General features: G+C 39.6%; 2 protein-coding genes and 1 pseudogene across 5 annotated transcripts in view; 2 read left to right on the top strand and 1 right to left on the bottom strand.

Moving 5' to 3' along the window:
* Positions 1-25,066, bottom strand: part of SETD2 (SET domain containing 2, histone lysine methyltransferase) — a 153,441-nt gene extending 128,375 nt beyond the window's left edge. Inside the window, exon 1 of one of the 3 annotated variants that reach the window (XR_006355648.1) lies at positions 24,911-25,066. Coding sequence is in view for 1 of the 3 variants with exons in the window: in XM_043994791.1 (XP_043850726.1) it covers positions 24,911-24,984 (74 nt within the window). In the remaining 2 variants the exon portion in view is untranslated. Of the gene's footprint in view, positions 1-20,001; positions 20,078-24,910 lie in introns of those variants that run through there. The other 2 variants (XM_043994791.1, XM_043994800.1) reach the window with 2 other exon arrangements.
* On the top strand, positions 1,599-8,938 carry LOC122738664 (annotated as a pseudogene).
* A 214-nt stretch (positions 25,067-25,280) lies between the features above and the next one.
* The window catches only part of LOC122736149 (tubulin delta chain-like), a 75,630-nt gene continuing 73,578 nt past the window's right edge, over positions 25,281-27,332 (top strand). The window contains exon 1 of one of the 2 annotated variants that reach the window (XM_043978201.1): positions 25,281-25,379. The gene's annotated coding sequence lies outside the window, so the exon portion shown is untranslated. Of the gene's footprint in view, positions 25,380-25,913; positions 25,955-27,332 lie in introns of those variants that run through there. The other variant, XM_043978202.1, reaches the window with a different exon arrangement.

Raw genomic sequence — 27,332 nt, 5'->3', positions numbered from 1 at the left:
AAGTCCTATGCCATACGCTGTACCATATTGCCTGATTATTAAGCTAAAGATTGATGTACAATTCTTGCTAGGATTAAGACTGAAGATCCTAATAACTTGGCCCTTAAAGAATCACAGTTAGCTACTTCTGATTATTTTTCCCAAAAGTAGTGGTTTAGGATAGAATCATTTTACAATGCCTACTCAGTCACCATTACCAGAAATCAAATCAATTAAAAGATGTCTTAAAACCAGCGGCCAGGGGCAGCTAGATGGCGCAGTGGATGGAGCACCAGCCCTGGAGTCAGGAGTACCTGAGTTCAGATACTGCCTCAGACACTTAATACTTAACTAGCTGTGTGACCCTGGGGCAAGTCAATTGCCTCACTTAAAAAAAAAAAAAAAAAACAATGGCCACATTGTGGGGGGGGGGCAGCAAAAAAGGAATATGTAATAATATACAGTTGGCCAAGTAACAAGTAAAGCATGAAAACAAACTAGAATAATGAAAAGAATTCTCCCATTACTTTGAAAGAGGGGAATAATGCATTGCTGGTGGAGCTGTGAACTGATCCAACCATTCTGGAGAGCAATCAGGAATTATGCCCAAAGGGCTATAAAACTGTGCATAGCCTTTGGCCCAGCAATACCACTATTAGGTCCCTAAAGAGATCACAAAAAAGGGAAAAGGACTCACATGTACATGTATTTATAGCTGCTCTTTTTGTGGTGGCAAGGAATTGGAAATTGAAGGTTTGCCCAACAACTGGGGAATAGCTGAACAAGTTGTGGTATATGAATGTAATGGAATTCTATTGTGCTGTAAGAAATGATGAGCAGGCAGATTTCAGAGAAACCTGGAAGGACTTGCATGAACTGATGGTGAGTGAGATGAACAGAACCAGGAGAACACTGTATACAGTATCAACAACATTATGTGTTGAGCCACTGTGATAGACTTGATTCTTCTCAGCAATACAATGGTCCAAGATAGCTCCAAAGGACTCATGATGGAAAATCCAGAAAAAAAAAAAAAAAGAACTTGCAATATGGATGTAGATTGAACTATACTATTTCTTGGTTTTGGTGCTGTTTTTCTTTTTTGAAGTATTTTGTTTTTGTTCTGATTCTTCTGTCACAGCCAAGAATGCAGAAATTTGTTTAACGTGATTGTACATATATAACCTATATCAGATTACTTGCTATCTTGGGGAGGGAGAAAAAATTGAAACTAGAAATCTTACAAAAACAAATGATGAAAACTATATCTACACGTAACTGGAAAATAATAAAATACTTTTATAATTAAAAAAAAGAGGGGAATAAGAAAGTGCATAGAAATATACACCAGTCTACAAAAATGGATACAAGGTGTGACATGTAAAATTAAATGTGTAGTAAAATCACACATTTAATTTTACACATCACCTAATTCACAGGGGTTTTTTCCCCCTGTCATCATTATCCTCAGTTGTTAAATCTATATGAGCCTTGGATTATGGGAATTTATCATTTGAGACATTAATTGTCTATATTCTGAGTTATCAGATCAGAGCCGCCAAGACACCAGCTATTCATGAGGGGAATACATACAAAAGCGGGCACTGAACTGTCACAAAATGGGTGACATGCATGAAGTTCAGGTATTATACTGCCTTGGGAAAGGCAGGCAGAACAGCCATTGGCAAGAGCTGAGGTTGGATTCTCTTGGTTTAATTCCCATAAGCATCAGACAGCCAGGCTATGCCATCTCATTCTACACCTGGATTTGATTCCCCCTCCTATATGCCTGATGCCATGGATGCCTCAATCCCATGCATCTAATTAAGCCTGACTCAGTTTCCCCTCTACATATTGCACTGGCTGTCTGCAGAGTCACACTCATTTCTCTTACTTCTCTGTTCTTTTATGGTAACCCTGTAATTATCTCAGGTGTCATATTGGATTTGGCCTTGACATCTGTTACTAGTTATATTTAGATTCTTTCATTTCTCATAATGGCATGAGGATAAATAGGCATAGGATGGCAAAAAGTGATGAAACAAAGATAAAAATTCTTTTCTTAATTAATATCTCAATGGTCTTAGCCCTGTGTTAAAGAAGGATATACCAGTATAACTTACGGACTCTCTTGCAAGTAACTTAAGGAGACATCTACTTTTGTTAGAAGTTGCTATAACTGAAATTAATCTGACAACGTTTATATTACACCTTCTCAATTTATTACTCCAGAGGGGTGTATGTAGTAATATTAATTTTTTTTAATGTTTCACTTTTTGTTTTTATTATATCTGTTTTATATGTAACAACTAGACAATACATAAAAGATTCTGAATTTCTTTAGACATATGTTTTTGAGAACTCTCATTGTTTGATTTGGTATTTGGCAAAGCTATTTAAAGTTGTGTTAAGATCGATTTTGTAGGAAATCTTCCAGTAGCATGGAGAAGCAGGCAATCCCCAGTGTTACCCAGATACCTGATTCCAAATCCCATCCACACCTGAGACCATGCCCAGAATCCAGAGCTATACACAGATGACATCCCAAGAACCATCTGAGATAAGACTTTCAAAGACTTAAATGGACATTTTCCTGTTTTCCTTTTCCCATTGCACTATTTGTATTATCAACCTCCTAAAGGGGACTGCCCCCTTTAGATTTCTTTATTCGTAATATCTACCTACTAAAGGGGACTGCCCCCTTTAGTTTTTGTCAATGCATTCGATTTCTTTTTTTTTTCCTCTTTTCATTCCCTTTACATTGTTAGTCATTACAGAACCCTTTATAAGTATCTGTAATGTTATTGCTTCATTTAAGGAAACTGTTTCTTTATGAAGAAGGGGGATTTGTGAGAAAACAATGGGTTTTGGAACACCCAAAGACCCCAGTTCAAGGAGATTGATCGGACTGACTGACTTAGCAGATTAACTTAAAGTTAATTCAATTAAAACCACACCTGCCTGGCCCTCAAGAGGGTGTGAACTCTGACCTCAACACCAGACCACCCTTAAGCCCAGTGAACCAATAGATTTGGGGGATGCTAGCCAATTAGCTTGAAGCAGTGTGTAAGGAACACCTCTCCTCCAGATGCAGAGAAAGCTTCCACTCTCAGTTTGGCTCTCAAACAGGCTCTTGGTAGAGGACTTGGAGAAAGGAGGAGGCCAGGCTGGAGCTCTAGGCTAGATAGACCTTTTCTTAACTTTCTGACCCAAGTGTTCTCTTTTTACTAATACTTGTTATGCTTTAATATAAATGCTTAATGCCCCCAAACTGGTGCTAAAGCTTCTCATTTATAAGTAACAAATATATAAAAAACCCCAACTAATTTTTCCCAAACTTGGGACAGAAATAAGGCGATCACACATATAGTTTTCATCGTCACAAAGGAAACAAAGCATATAAAACCATTCAAATAATTTCCAAATGTAACATTTTAAAATAGTTTCTTCCCACTATAACTGAGATTTTAAAACAAAAACCTAGACTAGGGGTTCTTATTCTTAACTTTCTTTGTGTCACGAACCCCTTGGCAATCTGGTGAAATACGTGGACCCCACCCTTCTAAAAATATTTAACTCATAATTGAAGGGAATGCCAAATTCCAATTAGAGGTTGATGAAAATAAGGATACACTTTCCCCCCATCCAAGTTCTCAGACTTCCTGAAATCTATGGTTCCACAGATCCCAGATTAAGAACTCCTGAACTATATGAAATAAGATCATGCCCCCCCACACACACACGTAAGTGTGTACGCATGTATATATTCTCTAGAAAAAATACTAATTCAAAATTGCATTCCTTAGAGTGAATTAGGATAGCAACTGCAACAAAATTTTAAGGAAAACTCCAAAGACATTAAAGAAAGAGGGGAAAGACCCATATGTTAAAAAATTTATAGCAGCTCTTTTTTTGTAGTGGTCAAGTACTGGAAACTAGGATGAAACCATAATTTGGGGAATGGCTGAACAAATTATGGTATATGAAAGTAATGGAATACTACTGTGCTGTAAGAAGTGAAGAGATCTGGGGGCCACCAGGTGGTGCAGTAGATAAAGCACCAGCCCTGGATTCAGGAGGACCTGAGTTCAAATCTGACCTCAGACACTTGACACACTAGCTGTGTGACCCTGGGCAAGTCTCTTAACCCTCATTGCCCTGCCAAAAAAAAAGGGAAAGAAATGAAAAGATTTTCAGAGAAACCTAGGAAAACATAAGAAATGAATGGCTGCAAAATAAAGAAAGCAGAACCAAGAGAACAATTTATACAACAATATTATAAAGACAACTTTGAAAGACTTATGAACTCTGATCAATGCAATGACTAGTAATTGCAGGGCACCAATAATGATGCATTCTACCTTTGTTCTGAAAGATAGGTGATGACCTCAAGATACAAAATAAGACCTTAATTTTGGGACATAGCCAATGTAAGAATACATTGGTTTTGCTTGATTAGACATTTTGCCTCAGTTTTTTTTTTCTTTTTCAATGGGGAAGAGAGGTGGGAAGGAAAATATTTTCACTTTTAAATAAAGAACAATGAAAAAAAGGGAAAAGGGAACAGAACTACAGTGATCAAACATTACATAAATGATCGTAGTAGTCAAAGGTTTGTTGTGCCCAAGACACTTTGACATATAAAACCTTTCACAATCTGGCTCCAACCATCCTTTCTAGTTTTATCAAACCTTTACATCATCTACAATCCAGTGAAATCTGGTTTCCTTGTCGTTCTTCACACATGTAATGTCACCTACATCCACATCTTTACACAAGCTGTTCCCCTGTGTGAATGCACTGCATTCTTACCTCCTAGACTTTCTATTAGTCCTTTTTTTTTTTTTAAAGTGAGGCAATTGGGGTTAAAGTGACTTGCCCAGGGTCACACAGCTAGTGTGTGTTAAGTGTCTGAGGCTGGATTTGAACTCAGGTACTCCTGACTCCAGGGCCAGTGCTCTATCCACTGCACCATCTAGCTGCCCCTATTAGTCCTCTTTTAAGACTCAGTTCAAGGATCCTCTTGTTTAATGCCTTTCCTGATTTTCCCAGCTGTATGTTCTCACACACACACACACACACACACACACACACACACACACACACTCACTCTCTCTCTCTCTCTCTCTCTCTCCCCTCTCATCAGAATAGGTCTACCTCTCATAGTAATATTCATTCTCTCTCATTACTTATTAACCAGACTTAACTGCCACCCTCGGGAACACTAACTCTTCCAAGAGCATATAACCCTAAATAAATCATGGGTCAAAAACCCCTATAGAATAAAAACAAACAAACAAAAAAAACACCTTCAAGAATGACAACAATGAGATGTCCATTTAAAAATGTAAAATCCATTCTCAGCTTGTGAGCCAGCAAAAAAAAAAAAAAAAAAAGGTATGTGGCTAGATTTGGCTTGTGGGCCATAGTTTGCCAACCACTGCTCTTAAAAAAAGCTAATAAGAGAACTGCAATAAACTGGGAGAGATAAATGAAAATGGGAATAAAAATGGAATTTAATCAAAGCTGAAGAGGTTGTAGAAAAGTCAGTCACATTATTATACGGGCCCAACTGTTCTGGAAAGCAATTAATTATGCTAAGGGATGACTATATCCATAACCCTAGAGATCCCATGTCTGCTAGGTATATTAACTGTATGATAAAAGAAAAGGTCAAATATATACTAAAATATATATATAAAACATTTAAAATTGCCAATGACCTTACATTGCACTATAAGATGATTATAAACAGTAAGAAAAGTATGAAATGGTTTATTTTAATGTGAAGTGAAATAAGCAGAACCAAGAAACTATACACAACAAATACAATAATAAAAAATGGAAAAACTAAAACTGAACACAATGGAAGTATGAGGACATTGAGCCTGGTCCCAAAGAGATAAGACCTCCCTTCTTTCCAGGTATGGAACACTGCATAATTAGGTCAAATTTGGTTAGTATGTTTTAGTTTATTTAGTTTCTTTTTTTAAATCTTGTTAAAAGGTTCATATAGATATAGAGAGGAGAGGATATATATATATTAAAAGAGAAATAAGTGATATAAATATCAAATATATAAATGTAATTTATATAAAAGGTCAAAAGTAAGCATATCAGTCAATATACTTTATACTCTTCAAATATTTTTGTTAACTCATTTCTATTCTACAATCTCACCTGGATATAGATGTCCAGTGTCTTTAAGACATTTACTGTTCTTAAAAGTGAGTGGCATCTACAACATTTACAGAAAGAGAATGAGAAACCCAATCTCCAGGAATTTATCATCTTTTTTTTTTTTTAATGGGGCAATGGGGTTAAGTGACTTGCCCAGGGTCACACAGCTAGTAAGTGTTAAGTGTCTGAGAATGGATTTGAACTCAGGAACTCCTGAATCCAGGGCCGGTGCTTTATCCACTGCGCCACCTAGCCGCCCCAGAATTTATCATCTTTAAAAGATAGATAATACATCTTATGATTGTAAGGTAATGGGATGCTTCATAGTATGGTTTTGTGAAAGGTAAAGATGTTAATGAAAAGCTCAAGTCAGAAAAGATTAGTTAATTGTGAGGATTCCATATCCAATATAAATAACAAGACTCTATATCTAAAACTTATCGTTCCTAGTTTCCTTAAGAATCTTCCCTGCCAGAATATTAAAAAACAACACACACACACATATATACAAATTAAGTTTATTTTTTCCAGACTAAATCAATAGCTTCCCCTGCCAATGCTTTCCTTTCAATATATCAATTCTGAACTATTACTTCTATGTGATATAAACCTGCTCATACATGACAAGTACAGTGAGAAGAGCTGTAACATTTTTTTTTAAAGTAAAAATATGATTCCCAAAATCCTGGAAGGAATCTTAATCTCTTTACTTTTCAATAAAAAGCAAGTTGCATATATGGCAAAGCTTTGTTCAAAAAAGATCAAAACCTTTGCTCTATATTAGTGAAAAGATGGTATCTGAAGGTTTCTAATATGCCAAATGAACCTTTTAATCAAGATTAGGGTTCCCTATCTTCTAATAGATTTCCTAGTTAAGTATCCCCTCAGATAGCTGGCAGTCTTTAAATGGAATGGGTTTGTTTTTGTTTTTGTTTTTAAAGACCTATTTGGGAAAATAGTTTAGAACTAAAGATAGCATTTGCCAAGGGGTTTTTCTGCTTTGTAGTCAATTGCTCAAGTATATATTAAGCACCTACTATGTGGCAAGCACCGCCTACTTTTAGAAGGCTGTAAGTAAGCAATTTTTACATTTTAAAAAGCTATATAAATGTGAGCTATAATAGCATTATTCTATTTCTATGACCATTAACCAGTTCTGTGACTTCAGCCCTCTGCTGGCTTCACATATGAAAAAAAAAGGGGGAAAGTTAGACTAAAGTAAGTAAAATACTATAATTTCATACTGCCATAAGTAAGCCTTTCTTTGACCAGGGTAAACCATAATAAGCCTCTATGTTAAAGATAAATGCTTATTGGTTGGTGAGGGTTCAAATAAAGTTCTATCAGTAGCTATCACTAAAGTACCTAGATCAGCAACAAATGAAATTTTAAAATGAGCTGTTTCCTTAGCAGGCACAGAAACCATTTTTATACTTTTGGCCTAATTTTTGCTAAATGGAAAAAAGCAAAAGCAAAAGCAAAAAAAAAAAGTTTGTCTCTCTGCCAGAGTATAAAACTGAAAGAGGAAAATGCTGGTTTACAGAGATAGCCCCCAATTTTTTTTCCATGGTGATCTGACTGAAATGACATACTGAATCTTTACTTTTAGAACTTGGATTTATATTACTAAAATTATTTTTTAAAGACATTAATAGTCTTATTATTAGAATATACATACTAACCAAAGAAAGATATCCAGTATATCTTTCATTTGACTCCAATGAGTACATGAGTCAACTAAACTTCAACAAGAATTTAAGCACTTATGTGCAAGGCTCTGGGGATACAAAACAAATAAGAAAGACTGTATTCCTGAAAAGCTTAATTCTACCAGGGAAGATATATCTACAGAAGGAAATACTGAGTGATCAGCTAGACTAGCCTGGAGAAGGCTGGAGAAAATCCCTATACTGGGTGGTCTCAGGACCTCAAAGTCTTCTCCAAATCAAGTGACTGAAACAGTAAAGGACCTGGGTTACCGCCACTTTGACTATGACTTTTTGTACCACAATGAAAATAAGGTGGGAGAAGGTATTCAGCAAAAGATAAAAGAAGGCATTGTGAAATGGGAGGACTTTTTCCATCGTCAGTAAGCTCTGGAATACCTTCCATGAGAAGGGCCTTGTGATATGTGCTTGCCAAAATAGCCTGAAGATCTACAGCTGGACTACTTGGACCTTTACCTTATTCACTGGCCTATGGGTTTTAAGGCAGGACATGATAACTTCAAGGGACCAAAATGGGATGATCATTGCCAGTGAAACTGACTACTTGAACACATGGGAGGCCATGGAGGATCTATTGAGTGAGGGACTGGTGAAAGCTATAGGGGTTTCCAACTTAAATCACAAACAAATTGAGAGACTTTTGAACAAGCCTGGTTTACGATACAAGCCAATAACCAACCAGACAGAGAGCCACCCATTCCTCACTCAGGAGAAGCTAATCAACTATTGCTATTCGAAAGGTATCTCTGTGACAGCCTATCGTCCACTTGGGGGCATGAGTGATGTCTTCAATGAACCCATTATTAAAAATATTGCAGAAAAATACAAGAAATCCAAACCTCGGGTTTTGATCCGATTTCACATATAGAGAGATGTGGTGGTAATCCCTAAATCTGTCACACCAAGTTGAATAAGAGAACTTCCTGGTGTTTGTTTTTGAACTCAGAAAAGAAGACATGGATGCCCTCCCCAGCCTGAATAGGAATCTTCAACTGGCTGCACTTCCTAATGCTAAAAATCACAAAGACTATCCTTTCAACATCCGATACTGAGGATGGTCTTGACTAGCCAGCCTTCTTGCTCTGCCCTTGCCTGCTGAGTGCAAAGACAACTATCTTAATCCCTAGAAAACCCCAACCCCAGAAAGTGGGTTTTTGTGATTACCAAAAAAATTTAGAAAGGAGCAGCTTTGGGGGAACAAAGAATCTGATCATAGGCAGACCTTTCATTTTCTGCAAAGTCTCTGGTACTATCCAAGCAACTGAAGGCAGCATATTGAGGGATCTTAGCATACTGACCTATAAATCACATAAATAAGTAAAGCATAAATCACTAATGTCAATCCAAGTGCTATGCTACCTAAATTTACTTCATCCAGTTGATTCACCGTGGAGAAATGTTAATAAAGTAATGGTAGGGGGGGGGGGGGAATGAGATCCCAGAATCAGTGAAGGCCTGTAGAACAAGCAGCAGAACTAAGTATCTGAAAAGGTAAGAAGGAAATATATTCCAGGCATATGAAAGCCACAGATGGGATGACTCTTTACATTAAATAAGTAAGCCAGGGGCAGCTAGGTAGCACAGTGGATAAAGTACCAGCCCTAGATTCAGGAGGACCTGAGTTCAAATCCAGCCTCAGCCACTTGGCACTTACTAGCTGTGTGACCCTGGGTAAGTCACTTAACCCTCATTGCCCAGTCCAAAAAAAAAAAAAAGTAAGCCAGTTTGCCTGAAATAGAGAACACAGGAGAGTAACTTGAAATAAATTTGGAAAGGCAGTAAGCTCAAGCCATATTTGCAGGATGTTAAATGCCAAACAAATAAGCTAGAGGTATCAGGGCAGATTTGGGAGAGCAGAAGTACCTCTGTGACATGGGAACCTCCTCCACATCATCTCTTCCTACTCAATTTTTCTCCATGTAATTCCATAAACCTCCTATAAAAGATCTAGTTCCGTCACTGAAGGCCTTCCTCCACTTATTTTAATGTTTTCTGAAATGCAGCATTCTGGCTATTTATCTTTTTTCACTACTTGCATAACAGAAGCATCTATACAAGACACACACACACACACACACACACACACACACACACACACACACGAGATTCCCATCTAAATTCATGTTATAACCTGGACAAAATACATTCTGTATCCACTTGATTTTTTGAGTACACATATATTACATATATATTACAATATACACATATTTTTGAGTACACATATATAACTATGTTAATCTCTTTTTAAGTGGCCCAGAAGCATTCTGGCGCTTGATGCTAGAAGCACAATATAATTCATATATAGGTGCATTTGGTAAACTGCCAGTTTTCAGGAAACCTTCCGGGTGGGCTTTTCAACACATTCTCCCAACTGGCAAACACTTTCACGAAGTACTTCTTTTATGCCTCACTTGATACTGAAATCTAAAGAAGTCCCAAAGAAAGCAATCCCTGGTTTCTTCTATATAGGTAAACTTTCACCATGAACTCTTATTAAGGTCTCCCTTTATGCACGGGTCAGCAGGTAAAAGCAGATCTGTTAAGTAAAAACTATAAAACATAACTGATGATGTGATTTGTTTTGCCCTTCTATTTTCACTAAGGATTGTTGTTGTTTGTCTTTCATTCTCCGTAAGTGACTTGCCCAGGGTGACACACACAGATAAGTGTCTGAGGGGAAATCTGAACTCAGGTAACTCCCAACTTCAGGGCCAGTACTCTATCCACTGCACCACCTAGCTGCCCCATAATCACTAAGGATATCAATACATGCAAACACCATTCAACCATAAAAACTTTTATAAGAATGTAAAAGTTATTTTTCCTGGTGAATTTTTTTTTTGTTGCAAATTTTGATGGCACACAAATTCTTTAAATAAACATGATTAAACTATTGACTTAAAGGTGGTTTGTTATCCAAAGATTTTGTCTTATAACTCTGGCAAACAGAAAATGAAATCAACTTTTTTCCCCTGGCATTTTCAGAAAAAATTCATTGCCTTAAAATGTATAGTGTATGGCAACAATGTAAATGGAAGAACTAAACTGAAAGCTGTGTTATGATTAAGCTAGTCCAGAGAAAAGAAAAGAAAATGTACTTCCCTTCTTTCATTGCAGAAGTGCAGACTACAGGTAAGGAACACTGCATTTACTGTCAGAGTGGGCTGATGTGGTTAGTTTTACTGAATTACTCAGTCCTCAATTTTAAAATTTTCATTAAAGCAATGGCTTGCTGGGGAGAAGAGAAGAATTAACATTAAATATGCTTGAGTTGTGATTTTTTTAAAAGAAATTTTTGTTTAAAAAGAACTGATAAAACTGAATGTCTAAAACAGTAATTTAAATCAAATTAAACATCACTTGTTCAAAAACCATTTGTTTGACTTTGGAACCCTATAGCAAGACAGATGTTTAAAATTAGGTTTTGCAGTAACATATTAAAATTGTCTGAGCTCATGCCCAGTAATGATTGGGGGTTAACACAGAAGAGAACTGGATGACAAGAGTAAACATATTTGAGATATAAAGATAAAGGGCAGCTAGGTAGCACAGTGGCTAGAGCACCAGCCCTGGATTCAGGAGGACCCGAGTTCAAATCTGACCTCAGACCCTTAACACTTACTAGCTGTGTGACCCTGGGCAAGTCACAACCCCAATTGCCTCACTAAAATTAAAAAAAAAAATCTTAGTCAACAAAGAGCTTAATGGACAGTGTTTATTTTTTTCCCCATCAATAAATATAGTAGAGGAAGAAAAATGGATGCTTTTAAAACCAACACTTGTCTCCCTTCCCCCAAGGCAAACATGAGCCAAAAAGTAATGCAGCTCAGGCCAGCATTTAGACAGTAAAATGGACTATGTTAGTCCAAGAGTGCCCACACTAGGCAATTAAAAAATTAGAAAAAACCTGGGCCTAAGTGAGATAACTACTCACTACCAACCTTTTCCCCGCCCTACCCCAGTACTTCAAAATAATAAAGGCAAATAAAGACACTAAAATTTGTTGCATTCATATCAAATTGATTATCATATCAGAGAGGAGGGATAGAGAAAGAATTTGGAACCAAAATTTTTGGGGTTTTTTTTTTTTTTTGAGGGGCAATTGGGGTTAAGCAACTTGCCCAGGGTCACACAGCTAGTAAGTGTTAAGTGTCTGAGGCCAGATTTGAACTCAGGTACTCCTGAATCCAGGGCCGGTGCTCTATCCACTGCGCCATCTAGCTGCCCCTGGAACCAAAATTTTTTAAAGTGAATATTAAAAATTATTTTTACATGTAATTGGAAAAAAAAGTATTAAAAAAGTAAAAAGTTGTTGCATTTATCTCCCCCTAGCCTAGATGGGAAATAAAGTAGGTACCTCTTATGTACTTATTATCTCCTTAGATGGTGAACTCTATATGGGAAGGTATCATTAAAGTACATTTTTAAAGGGGGAAGGAAGAAAGAAGACACTCATACCATATTCTAAAATCAATTATAGCAGAAAAAAGGGAAGAGGATTATAGTAGGCATGTACCACCATCCTAGACAATCTTCATTAATCTTTGAAGGCCTCGATCATTTATTAACACCCCTACACACACTAGAATTAGAATCTACATTTTTGGGGCAACTAGGTGGCACAGTGGATAGAGCACCAACCCTGGAGTCAGGAGGACCCGAGTTCAAATCCGACCTCAGACACTTAACACTTACTAGCTGTGTGACTCTGGGCAAGTCACTTAACCCCAACTGCCTCACCAAAAATAAATAAATAAATCTACATCTTCCCAAGCTCAAAAGGATTGGGGGATTGGCTAAAAAGCTGAGATACAAGAATGTTATGGTATATTACCATACCATAAGAAATTATACTGACAAGCATGGGAAGACATTAACTGATGCAAAGTGAAGAACCAAGAAAACTATATACATTATGATTACAACAATTAAGTGGAAACAACAAAAACAAAACAACTGAAAAATGAAAGCTGTGCAATTATAACCACCAAACTTGTAACCCAAAGAAAAGAGAAAGTACATTCCCTCTTCTTTGTAGGCTCTCTGGAAGGGAGATGGGAATAATTACAATGGGAAATGGAGGCAATATAAAAAACAATTTTAAAAAGACATAATTTTAAAAAATCTGCATCTTTCAAAGTTTCCCCCTCTTTTAAGCAATTCTTAATACTCCTGAAAAGTGCAGAATGAAAGAAGAGCCTGGTATTGTTTGTGTATTACTGGAACAAATTCAAAGCGAAACAAATTCTTTGTCAATAATATAAGATGACATTTAACCATGTCTTCCAATTTTCAGGTCTGGCATTTCTGTATATCTGACCCCAGAAGAAAAGCTGCAGCAGCTACATAGCCCACTGACATGTCTTCAACTGCACTGGCAATACACTGAGAAAAGGGCAGAGCTTTGCATCCCAAAATAAACTAGTATTTCTGCAGGACATCCCTCTGTAACAAGTGCTTCCCTTACCCTAAACCAGAGGAAACACAGGACTGTGGGAGGCAAAGTAACCTGAATGAATGAAAAAAGTATTTTAAGAAGGGACACAGTGGACTGAGTACTAGGAGTGGAGTCAGGAAAACTCAAGTTCAAATCCAAGCTCAGGCACTAGCTGGGTGCCCCAGTTTCCTCATAAGTAAAATGAGCTGGAGAAGGAAATGACAAAACACTTTCAGACACTGAAAAGGCCTAAGGTGGGAACTGTATTAAGCCCAAAGGAAACATACAAGTGAGAGGGCCCTAGCCCAAAAGAAATTTACATTATAAAGGGACAGACAATATACAAGGGACTAAGTAGTCAGGCAGTTAAGAAGCATGCTCAAGGGAGGTAGAGGTAAAACAGATGAGAGGAATGCATGTCAGCTGATGCAAATAAAGCATTTCCTCCTTATTCCAATTTCTAAGCCAGTTGTCTCTTCTGACAAGGACAAAAATTCAACTTAATGAATTCTTAGCTAGAAAGATGGGGATTTAGGCATGGGAAAATCTTTGTTTTCTGACTCAAAATGTAGGGTGAAAGATGGTAGTGAAAGGTATAGTGAAACAATAAAAATGGAAAGTAAATATGTTGTTGTTTTTAACTATCTAGCTGTTGCAGAGTTCTACTTCATTAGTGCAGATAAGAACTCAAGTCTCAGCAATCGCTTTTCTAACACACCAGGAGCAAATAAAAAACATAATTAGCAATAACAGATGCCCAAATGTAACCTTACAGCAAGGTTTCAAATGATTTAAATTTAAAACGTGGCTCATTTGCTTTTGGGAGACATGAAAAGCAGCAATTCAGCTAAAAGAAAACAAGGTCTCACAGTTTTAACAGCACCAAAATGTTTTCTTGACCAATGTCAAATTGGTGCATCAATAATATCCATGGAAGAGTTTTCCCTGATTTATTTCAAAGCAAGGAGGCAGAATGGATTGCAGAGATTTAAACTGAGCAGTTAAAGTTACTTGTCCAAGCAAGGTCTACAAATTAACTTTATATGACATTAACAACAGTAGAAGAATATTACTCTATTTTACGGAATTTGTCTAGAGAGATAGCTTCCTTTAAAAACTACCTTCTAAAAGAGCCTTTACTGATACCTCTTAATGCTAGTAAACCTCCCTCTGTTGATTATCTCCATTTTATCAAATATACATACACACATTATGTAGAGTTTGTTGTACCCAGTTTGCATGTATTCTTCCCCATTAGACAGTGAGCTCCTTGAAAGCAGACCTTTCCCTACATTTCTAACACTTTGTGCCTAGCACATAGTTTGTGTGTGCTTAATTAATAAATGGTTTGTTGACTTGACTGCTCAGAGGAAGAGTGGGAAGTCATATGGGAAGCCAAAGGCCTAACTCCACTCTACTCATTCCTGATCCCTTCCCCCACTCCAAATATGTCCCAGGATTCACAGGTTATCAAGATTTAAAAGACTAGAAAACAACAGTTCTAGAGTGTGACTCAATCTTAACTGGCTGAGCCTTTGTACTCTACCACTTTGGCACTAATTAACCTATCAATTACCTGGGTTCCCCTCTGCTCTTCCCGGACCTCTCCTAACTCAGGCAAGTGTTTTAGTAGCACTAACTTGCTACCAAAGGTCCCTCCTTATCTATTTCTCTTACCTCCCCCCATCATAAGTTAGTGTTGTCCCATTAAAAGTACCAAAAGTTTTTATTGTTGTTGATGTGCATCACAAACAAATGAAGGCAGCTAGGTGTCACAGTGGATAGAACACTGGCCCTGGAGTCAGGAGGACCTGAGTTCAAATCCGGTCTCAGACACTTAACACTTACTAGCTGTGTGACCCTGGGCAAGCCACTTAACCCCAATTGCCTCACAAAAAACAAACAAATGGAACACATTAAAGTTTCATTTTGCTTTAAAAAAAAAAATCAATGAAACCAGAATACATAGATTTCTGTATATTAGTTCAAGTTAGTTTCCTTTTTAATCTTTGTTTCATTTATTTCTGAGTGAAAGAACACAAAGAAAAGGGTCTCACATTTGCAAAAACTGAGAATGTCCATTAGGTTAGATTAGGCTTTAAAAAAAAAAAATAAAGGGCTCAATAATGTAGCAGAAAAAAGGAATATCCTAAATCATGGGATAAATTATCCCAATCAGTTATACTGCTTACTTATGAATATTTTTTTCCTTACAGTTTTCTTTCAAGATTTTATTCTATCAGCTCAACCACAAAATCGATTCTGAAAGGCATGATCACTATTACCTTTAAATCTATGGTAAAACCAGAAGATAATTAAAGTTTTTATTAAAATTCTCCATTTTACATAACCAAGAACCTGCTCATTTAGGATCTAAGTCCCTTACAAACTATTACTAACATCCCCTCTAAGGGGACTTTCCACTGCTTTTTCTCTTATATGTTCTGGTTTATTTATGTTGCTTCCTCCATTAAAGTGTTAAACAAGGGGGCAGCTAGGTGGAGCAGTGGATAAAGCCCCGGCCCCGGATTCAGGAGGACCTGAGTTCAAATCCAGCCCCAGACACTTGACACTTACTAGCTGCATGACCCTGGGCAAGTCACCTAACCCTCATTGCCCGGAACCCCCCTCCCCCCCCCCCCACACAATGTTAAGCAAGCTCCTTGGGGGCAGGAACTGTTTTTGACTTTTCTTTTTATCCCTAGGGCTTGGCAAGGAACCCTAGGACAGACTAAAGATCTAATACATGCCTACTGATTGACCCTTTACTGTTGACCCCTAAGAATATAAACATCTTTGAGCCTAAACAGAGGTAAGAGGGGGAAAAAAAACTTTGTATATCTATTAATGCTACCTATTACTACTATAATCCTTCTGCTTAAATGATAACAAGAAAAAAGTGTTTAGTCAACTTTATACAACTATCAGTCTTTCTAGTACTTAGTAAAGATTGTGTACTGGAGTATTTGGCACAACTAATATGAGACAAACTGAATAAGAGCTCAATGTTTTAGGAGTGGCTTTGTCTCAAACTATATAAAGCAAGCTTACCCTCACAGGATTCATGTGAAGATCAACATGTCAAACACTTTGTAAACCTTAAAGTTATATATATATGCTAGCTATAAAATAAAGCATCATCTGAATACTTTTTCCTACAAGTTTCTTATAAATAAAACAAGATATTTATTAAGAATACTGCAAACACAATTTGGAACTATACCCAAATGGCTATAAAGCTGTGCATACCCTTTGACCCAGCAATACCACTATTAGGTCTTTTTCCCAAAGAGATCATAAAAAAGGGAAAAGGGCCCACACGTACAAATATATTTATAGCTGCTCTCTTTTTGGTGGCAAGGAATTGTAAATTGAGGGGATGCCCATCAATTGGGGAATAGCTGAACAAGTTGTGGTACATGAATGTAAGGGAATACTATTGTGCTGTAAGAAACCATGAGCAGGAGGATTTCAGAGAAACCTGGAAGGACTTACATGAACTGATGCCTAGTGAGATAAGCAGAACCAGGAGAACACTGTAAACAGTACCAACAACATTGTGTGTTGATCAACTGTGATAGACTTAGCCCTTCTCAGCAATACAATGGTCCAAGATAGTTCCAAAGGACTCATGATGGAAAATGCTCTCCAAATCCAGAAAAAAAGAACCGTGTTTTTCTTTTTTGAGGTTTTTTCTTTTTGCTCTGATTCTTCTTTCACAGCATGACTAAAGCAGAAATGTGTTTAATGTGATTGTACATGTATAACCTATATCAGATTGCTTTGCTGTCTTGGGGAAGGAGGGAGGGAGGGAGAAAATTTGAAACTACAAATTTTATAAAAACAAATGTTGAAAACCATCTCTACATGTAACTAGAAAATAATAAAATACTTTTATGATTAAAAAAAAGAATATTGCAAAAACAAATTTAAAACACCTACCTGGAAAAACCAAAGACCCTTTGGGGAAAGTAGATATGCCAGATTCCATACAAAATTATACAGCCAGGTCTAAAGCCAAGTACCAACTCCCAACCATCAATTTCATGTCCTATTGAGACCAACATTAGCCTCTCTGATAAGGGAAGAAGTTCTCAAAGGGAGATGCAGGTGTAAAACAAAGCATGTTTTTAAACTTTCATTATTGCCTCCCCCATTCATTTGAACAGTAATATACTACCTTTTCATGTCTTGGATGTATGGGATTAAATATGTTCTCTAGGAAATACTATCTTATTAGTATACAAAGTCAGTAACATTACTCTCCTTCAAAGGGCAAGACAAGATTTTTTTTTTTTAAGTCAAATATGTCCAAACTATCAGCATCTTTACCTACCCAATCCCAACATATGGCTATATGAACACTTAAAATAAATGAAGTTAGTTTATTTAAGCTGAAAAAGACCACTAACCCAAAATTACCTACTTCATACTTATACTTACGAGGTAAATTTAAGCAGTTCATTTTCGACCAATTGTAACAAAATAAGTTTGTTTTTCAACTGAAAAGACTTTCAGTTCCTTACTCAATCTGCAAACATATATTAAGTGCCTGGGCATACAAAGGCAAAAATAAAACAAATCTCCTGCTCTTGACGACATCTATTCAAGGGAGAAAATAAATACATGGGGATTGTGAGGGAAAGTATTAGGAAAAGATTCATATAGAAGATGGCACTTGAGTTGAGCCTTAGAAGTATAACTACTGTATAAAGATTCTGACAACTACACGAGAAAGAAGTATACTACATTTCTGACATAAGAACAATAACAATGCCAGTTTGGCTGGTCTTCAGAGTTCTTAAGAGGGAGTAACATGTAATAAGGCTGAAAAGGTAGGTTGGAGCAGGTTGTGATGGGCTTTAAATGCCAAAAAGGAGTTTATATTTAATTGGAAAGGTAATAGAGAATAAATTCACGCTCCCTAAGAATAAAATTTCTAGGAACTGAAAAAATTATAAATTCTCTGATTTTTTTTTCTAATGTGATAAATTTTTATCCAAACCGAAAAATGAAAATCAATTATATCTCCTACTTGGCAATTTTAAGAGGTCACAGAATGCAACACAGTTTAAAATTAATGAATTTTCTAAGAAAACTACTTCCACAATCAATACATGGATTTTCTAAGAAAACTACTTCTGCAATTATATATAGCTAAGTATGTTCTAGCAAAATTACTAATTTACTCACTTCACATATAAATACACAAAATCTCAAATGTTATGGACAATATTTTACTATCCAAGTTTTGTAATTAACTAAAATAGCTATTGATAGATTTTTAAAAATCAGCTCTTAATGGAATCCATGACAGTATATAAATGAGGGAAGCATTAGTTGAACTGGTAATCCAAGCAAGCCACCCATCTAACAAGGCTCTGAGATGGGTTTTTTTTTGTTTGTTTTTGGGGGGAAGATGCTAGTCTTTGAAAATGAAAGCTTGTCCCTGCTCAATGTTAGCATCTTTCATTCCCCAAAACCACTGGTACACAAATTCATGCCCTTTTCACTTTGGGGAAGGGAAAAATAAGTTCCTTAAATAAGAGGTTCAGGGTAAATTATATTAATAGTGTCCACAGGGGCAGCTAGGTAGCGCAGTGGATAAAGCACCGGCCTTGGATTCTGGAGGACCCGAGTTGAAATCCAGACTCAGACACTTGAGACTTGCTAGCTGTGTGACCCTGGGCAAGTCACTTAACCCCCATTGCCCCGCACCCCCCGCCCCCCAAAAAATTAGTGTCCACAGCTCATGATGGAAAATGCTCTCCCACATCTAGAAAAAAAACAACACTGGAATCTGGAAGTAGATTGAACCATACTGTTTTTACTTTTTTTTGTTGTTTTTTTCTTTTTTGAAGTTTTCCCCTTTTGTTCCGATTCTTCTTTCACAACATGACTAATATGTTTAATGTGACTGTACATACATAACCTATATCAGATTGTTTGCTGTCTTGGGGAGGGAGAAAAATTTGGAACTAGAAATCTTATAAAAACAAATGTTGAAAACTATCTCTACATGTAACTAGAAAATAATAAAATACTTTTATGATTAAAACAAACAGTAGTGAAAATAAGAGTAAATAAAAGTGTAATTTATCACCTTGCCATTTAAAAAAAAAGTGTCCACAGGAATTATTCATATATAGCCCAAGTATCCACCTGACCTCACAATGCATTAGCTAGACTAAACACTGAATAATCAATTTAACCAAAAAAGATTTTGCTACAACACATAGTAAATGAAAGCTAAAATATACAAGAACTTTCTGAGTCACTGGCATGATAGATACATCTTGGTAAATAGACATTCTAAATGTTAGGTTTGTGACCAAACAACTTATCTCCTTGGGCCTCAGTTTCCTCTTCTGTAAGAGGAAGAATTTAGACTAGTTGATCTAAAAAAAGCACCTTGTAGATAGATTCTATGAAAACCATACACTCAAGAAAGCTCCTTTGCAAGTTAGCGAGAGATAGATAGTCTTTTAGAGGGTATCACATTTAGAGGAAGCAATCTTCCTCAATAGCATAAAATATCCTCAAGGTAGCATGGTTTGTTTTTATCTGTTATTTAATAATCAGCTACAGTTTAGAAACCACACTGAATAAGATCCAGTAACTAGCAAGGTTTTTAAATATCTTGTAGAATAATTAAGATTTGCTTTATGCATTACATACATATGGATTATGGTAGGCTGACCATCCTCACTGCTTTCCCTGATGTAAGCAGATAGATTCAGGTGATTGTAGCTTTTGACCTGAAACAAAATTACTGTCTCAGATAATTCTATACAAAGAAAGTCTACAGCCATATTTATTCAAGTGAACACAGAAAATTCAGTCACCAAATGTCTTCCTAAATAAACAACTTGCCTGTGCTTCCATTTCTTGTAACAACCCTTCACAGGATTATTACAAGGCAATATGAAATTCTCTACCAATATTGCAGGTTAAAATACATACTTGTTCACAAAAGTTTCCCCCACTCCAAATCCTACCCAGCCTTCATTCAAAGCCCCAGTTCAAATCTGACCTAGTTAAGCTTTCCCTACCCATCCCAGTTGAAAACTGGCATGTTCTTCTCTTTAACTACTTATTGTTTTACTGTCTGTGTATCACTCCTCTATACCAGTCTTTCATATACATTATATTCATTTGTGTAAATGATGCACTACCCTACTGAAGGGCAAGCTCCTTGAAGAAAAAGTTCAGTTGTCTTCTTATCCTCAGAATAGAGTACACTTCCTACACAGCAGTTAATAAATATTTGTTGATTTATTGCTAGCGCAACTAGAAAGTGAGCTCCTTAAAGACATGCTTTCCTATACCTAATCCCCAGTGATTACTCAGTATATGCTGCATACACAGGAGGCACACAGTAATGTCCCTTGGCCCAACTGACTTGAGTTATAAAGGGAAAGAGCATCTGTACCAAAAGAACAGACAATATTCCTAAAGGTGCTTTGGTTAAGTCTGCCATTTCCCAGTTTTTCTTTACCCTACAAAGTATCTCCCTCCTTAAATGCTGGACCACCAACCAAAAAAGACAGCAAAGAATATGCTTCCCCTTCAGCCTCAAGAGTTTGAATCCCAAAGTTCTGCTTGAGTAAAACTCAAGAAGTGCCTTTCATCAGACCACAGACTAGATTATATATTGCTATTCGGTATGTCTGTCACTACTACAATGAAAAGTGAAAAATGTCAATACAATGGGATTCTGTACTATCTTAAAAGCTTAGTCAATAAACATTTAATAAGGGCCTGCTATGTGCCAAGCCCTGTGCTCAGCTAAACAAATTATGCAAAAGTTATTTAGTGTTTCAGGGTATAAAGTATAAAATCCTTGTCAATATAATGTCCTTACATTGTTTAAATATCCAAGTGTCTGGATGATTTAAAGAAGGACAGGACCAACAATTATTTTTCTTCTGAAATGACTCAATACCAAATCAATCAACTAACATTTATTAAGCCCCTATGGCCCAGGCACTGTGCAAGGTGCCAGAATACAAATACAAAGAATGAAACAATCCTTACTCATTAGTAGCTTACATTCTAAAAGGTAAACTAGTACAAACAAATATATACACAATAAAAACAAATAAACACAAGGTAGTTAAGGATGTAAGTAGGACACTGGCAGTTGAGAGGAGGGTATGTGGAAATTAGGAAACAAAGGAAGGGAACGATTCTAAGAGGCTGAAGTGAACATGTAGTGTATTAAACAGATTGGGGGGGGGGACTGATAAAGAAACAAGCATTTATGAATAGGTGGCACAGTGGATAGAGTGTTGGGCCTGAAGTCAAGATGACATCTTCCTCGAGTTCAAATCTAGTGGTCTCAGACACTTCCTAGCTGTGTGACCCTGGGCAAGTCACTTCCCTGTTAGCCTCAGTCTCATCTGCAAAATGAGCTGGAGAAGGAAATGCCAAACCACTCCAGTATCTTTACCAGGAAAACCCCAAATGGGATAACAAAGAGTCCGGTAGGACTGAACAACATGTGCCACTGTGCTCAGTGCTTCACAAGTATTATTTCACTTGATCTTCACAACAACTCTGTGAGGCAGATGCTATTCTCACTTTACAGATAAGGAAATTGAGGCAGAGGTTAAATGACTTCCCAGGGTCACACAGCTAGTAATCATTTGGGGCTGGATTTGACTACAAATCTTCCTGACTCCAGGCCCTGTGCTCTATCCACTGTGCTACCTAGGTGGACAAGCAGAATAAAATCAGAGATGGGAGATGCAATGCTATACGAAAGAGGCAGAGATAATGTTGGGTTAGACAGTGTCTTCATCACGTGAGCTCTTTAAGAACTGACGTTTTGACTTGTCTTTGTATCACCAGAGCTTAGCAAGGTTGACATATGTATAGTAGATGCTTAATATATGCTTCTTGATTCAACTTAATAAGAACAGCTAGCATGCATATAGTACTTAATGTTTGCAAACATGTAACGTTTTTACACATCATCTTGTTATTCACAACAATGGGGGGGGGTGTTACTATTATTACACCCCTTTCAGAGGTGGGAAAACTGAAGCTGAGGAGAGAGGTTGTGACTTGGCCAGAGACATAGGGCCTGCCTGAACCCAGGTCTTCCTGACTGCAAGTTCCAAGTTCAGCACCCAATCCACTAAGCCAGCTGGAAAACTGAATTAGGGTCACAACGTGAGAGGCTTTAAAAACTATTTAGCTTTTAGAAGAATTTATATTTTATTCCTAGAGACAATAGGGAACCACTGGAATTTTTAAGTGACACTGACAGATCTGCTCTCAGGAAGATGCCTTTTGCATCAATCATGTAAGTTTCTTTTCCTGTTGAAATCATAGAGGTTGTCAGGTTAAGTATTAGACAATTAGAAAAAAGATTGGAAGATGTGGTAGATAGTTTAAAAGGTAAATAAAGAACCTCAAAGGGGGCTCCCTGTTCCCTCTAGGATACAATACAAACTACTCAGCCTGGTACTTAAAGCCCTTTACAATCTGTTTCCTACTTACCTTTCCAGCATTGTTTCATATTACAGCACCCACCCCCATTCCCCTTCCAATCACTGACCATGCCACTTAAAGGAGCTTGCTCTGTAGAATCCCTCACATTACATACCATCTTCTATCTCTGTACCTTTGTACTCCATCCCTGGTGTGTACTCCCTCTTCTCCTATACCTTTAAGAAGGATAGATTCAGGGGCAGCTAGGTGGCGCAGTGGATAGAGCACCGGCCCTGGAGTCAGTACTGAGTTCAAATCCGGCCTCAGACACTTGACACTTACTAGCTGTGTGACCCTGGGCAAGTCACTTGACCCCCATTGCCCCGCAAAAAAAAAAAAAACACAAAACAAAACAAAAAAAAAAGGATAGATTCAAAACTTAATGATCAGGTGTAATATCCTACTTGAAACCTTCCTGATTTCCTCCCTTTTAAAAATTACTTTTAACTTATTTGTTTTATCCCTCAAAATAGAATTTATGCTCCTCTAGTGCCATGACTATCTTTTTTGTCTATATCCCTAGGATCTCAGAGTGCCTTGAATATAGTGGTTACTTGATTTTTGTGGGTTCAAACAACAAAAAAATTTCAAGTCAGTATGCTCCTCTGAGTAATGGCTGAAACACTTTAGAAGCATATATACAAAACATCTTAAGTGCTAAAGCTAGAACAGGAGTATAAGGCAAACTTTAAAAAATGATTAGTCTGTCCTAACGTGGGTTTTGGGAAAAACAAAACTTTCAACTGCTTTGAGAGTCTTAAGAAGAAAAGGGGGAGCTGGGGGAAGGGCACACCTTGATCATGTTAATACTGATGATACAATTTGGAACAAAGCTGTCTTTCAATTTCCTAAATATTGTTTAATAATCAACCATTTGTCTCTCTTCTCCAAAGTTAAGAACAAAGTTCCCCCAGGAGAAGGGTTAACAGGTGTATCTTTAGAAATAGATCAATGAGGAAGCCAATAAAATTCCCTAAAAATGCACTGTAATGCTACACTATACTTCATTTCTGATCAACAAAACAAACTCGGTGACATCTTCTCATCAAGCCTACTGGTACAAGATTTTTATCCTCAGTACAAACGGTTGCAGAAAAAGAACATGATTTAAGGTAGGGGAAAAAAAACACACCTAACCACGGATGAGCCCAAGGTTTCCGAAACTAGGAGCAGGTGAAGGTGGGGCCTTCAACACAATCCACTAAGTGAAGTGATTCCTGCAGGCAGCTAAGACACCTTGGCTGAAGGAGCCGCCCTCCGGCCTAAGACTCAAACCGAGTCCGGGGCTTTGCGGCCTAGATCTTCCCTGCGTCTCCTCTTCCGACGCAACCAGGGAGAGGAGCCCTGATGGACAAGACACCTTGGAAGGAGGCAGACAGAGGAGATCGAGGTGGGGGCTGAGGAGCGAGGGAAGGAAGGCGAGGAAGAGAAGGAAGAGTCGCCCGTCTAGGCTCCTCCTGGCCCACGGGCCCAGGATGGGCTTCGGAGCCTGGAGTGAGCGCCCGCTACCCCTCCCCCTACCTCTCTCCTCTAACATTCCCAGCGGCTTCCAACTGCTCCCCCAGCGCCCCGCACGAGCCCCGGCGCGAGGCACCCGTGGCCCTGGCCCTCCCCCTCCCCCAGTCCCCCGCAGCGGCAAACCGCCGCGCGCACCTCCAACTGCTCGCGCGACCTCTCTGGGGCCCGGTCTCCTAACTCATCCCCCTCACAGCCGGTTCGGCTAACGCCGCGCGCGGCGCGCGACACAGCCCCCGTAGGCCCTGGGCTCCGCACCCCACCCTCGCCCCCCCGCCGTGAGCGCGCTCCGCGGCCTCCCAGGCCCCGTTACTCTCCCCGCCGCCTCACAGCCAGCTCCGCTGAGGAGAAGCGGGCCCGCGCCCCGCCGGCGCCTAGTCACGGGGAACGCTCACTCCCCCCGCCCTCCACCCGGGCCCCGGCTTGTCCGTCCCGGAGAAGGCCTCACCCTACCCTAGGCCCAGACGTACCGCTCCACCCCCCCCCTCCGCCACCCGGTTCGCGTCTGAGGCGGATAACGGCGGCGGCGAGGCTGAAAAGAGGGAGGGCCGCGCGCAAGCAGAGAGATACTCACTCAGGGGTGGGGTGTTCAGGGTCATAGAAATCCCCCATCTTCGGTGGCGGCGGCAGCGGCTGCTGCTGCTTCATCGGGAAGAGCTGGAAGCGGCGGCGGCGGCCCAAACCCCCTCCCCGCGGGCAGGGGAGACACGGGGGAGGGGGGCGGGAGGGGGAAGCAGGGGAAGGGGGAGGAGAGGAGGCGGCTTCTCCGGCGGCGGCGGCAGCGGCGTCGTCCGCAGAGACGCTCGCACACGCAGCCACCCCGCCCCCCTCGCAGGCGCCGATGCCGCCTCCTCCCCACCCCCACCCCCGGCCCCTTAAAGAGACATACACACGGACCTCACGGGAAACGGAGGCCGCAGCCGGGGGCGCCCCCTCCCGTCCGGTGGGCCGCAAGGGGCGGCTGGACCCTGGGGCGGGGCGCCGCTCAGGCCACGGTGCCTCCCCAGCACCACCTCCGCAGCCCACCCCCGGCCAGGCTCCAGGTGGGTTCTCCCCCTGCCTGGCGCAGTCTCGGCTGCTCTTCACCGCCCCCTGCCGGCGGCGCAGCCAATCCTAGCGCAGTCGCTCCCGGCCGAGCTTTGCACCACCACTCCCAGCCCCGCCCCCGCTGGAGGACGCGTCCTATCCTCGCAGCCACCGGAGAGTTTGCTGAAGCCCAGCGTCCCGCCGGAGCTATTTCCCTCGCCCACCCCTAGTCTCCTCCTCCTCCTCCTCCTCCTCCTCCTCCTCCTCCTCCTCCTCCTCCTCCTCCTCCTCCTCTCCTCCTCCTCTCCGCTTTTTTTCCTCTTCCCCCTTCCTCTTCCCTTTCCCCTCCCCCCTTCCCTCTTCCCTTCCTCCCACTTCCCATTCCCCTCCTTTCCTCTGACCCCTCCTTGTTTCTCTTTCCTCTTTCTCCCCATCCTCGTCTCACACCCCCCTTTCTCCTCTCTCTGTCCTCGATTCCCACCCCGGAGGGCCCACCCACCCTGGGAGCGTTAGCAGCCTCGAGGGGGGGGGGGGGGGGAGGGAAATCGAGACGGGCAGGGAACGGGAACGGCTGTTGAGGGTCCCCAGTGAGGTCGGTTTGCTGTTAACTCTTTGTTTTTCCCGGCGTTTTCTCTGGACACCCCCGCCTCCCCCTCCCTGGGACGCTGCCTGGTCCACTCCCCCTTTTCCTTTTTCCCTCCCCTCTCCTCTGGAGAAGGAGGGCTGGCAAGTGCGGCCGGACCTTCTGGGCATGAGTCCGTGACACTGCCCCCCCCCCTTTCCCCGAGCTGCTGCCTTTTTTGTGTTTGTTTTCTCTCTAAGAAAAACTCGTGTTTCACAGATCAAGAGGACGCACAGGAAGTTAGCCAGAATCTAAGCTATTCTGTGATATTCCTTTCCTTCTCTTTTTACTGGGACGGGACCTGGACAAGTCTAGGGGTCAAAGGGTCATTAGATTTAGAATTGAAAGGAAACTTAGAGGTCGGCAAGTCCAGTCTTCAGTTTTCGGGTACAGAAAACGCGGCCTAGGCAGATGACGTCTCTTGCCAAAGATCTGGCAGTTAGAAAGGGGTGTAGTTGAGATTTGAATCCAGTCCCTACAAATCGGAAAATCCTATTGCACCAATGAGGGGAAGGGTGGAAATTAAGGCTTTAGGTTTCTGATGTTTAGAACTGAAATATCACTTTTTTTTTACAGTTACCCAAAGTATCTCTCCACCACCACACCTTTTTTTTTTTTCATTTTGTTGTTAGGTAATATCTTTTTGGAGTTTATTTTTTTCCACTTCTTCCCGATTTTGCCTTTGCTTTGTCTCTCCAAAATCCCCTACCCCTAGGATTTCCTGACCCCCAAGAACTCTTAGCTGTACCATATTGTAAACTATAGGGAATTTCTTGTATTTTCCTTCAGGCAAAGGAGGTAATTTCCTAAGAAAGGTTATTAACCGTGTCTCCCATGGATATAATAATAGCCCTCATTCGTATAATGTTTTACAAAGTGCTTTCCTCAATATAGCCTCGTGAGATAGATATTAGAAAAGACAAGATAACATTAACCAGAATTGCTTATGGGACTGGATTTTGCGTTGTTAGTAAAAGAAAACCAGTAAGACCTAGTTAAACCCTAATCATTTTTTTGTTTTGGCTTGATAATTTTAACATTTATAAGTGATAGGGTTTTCCTCCTTCGTAAGTAAATAATAGCATGCTCACCATCAAGTTAATCAGTCAAATATGGGGGAGAGAGGTAGAATCTTTATGAGGCATCTGAAGATTTCCATTGCCATTAGATGTTAAGATTGGCAGTTTACCTTATTCAATTTCAGTGTTTTATGTCTCATTTATGGAACAATGTGCATTTTCAAAACATCTTAGAATTAGTAGTTCTTGCATCTCAGTGAAGCATGCCATTTCTAATATTCATATTTTAAAACTGAAAAATCCTTTGCCTTAGTCACTCAAAAAAACAC

The sequence above is a fragment of the Dromiciops gliroides genome, chromosome 1, assembly GCF_019393635.1.
Source record: "Dromiciops gliroides isolate mDroGli1 chromosome 1, mDroGli1.pri, whole genome shotgun sequence".
NCBI lineage: Eukaryota > Metazoa > Chordata > Mammalia > Microbiotheria > Microbiotheriidae > Dromiciops > Dromiciops gliroides.
Note: the sequence above shows the minus strand (reverse complement) of the source record. Positions and strands in the feature narration are given on the sequence as shown.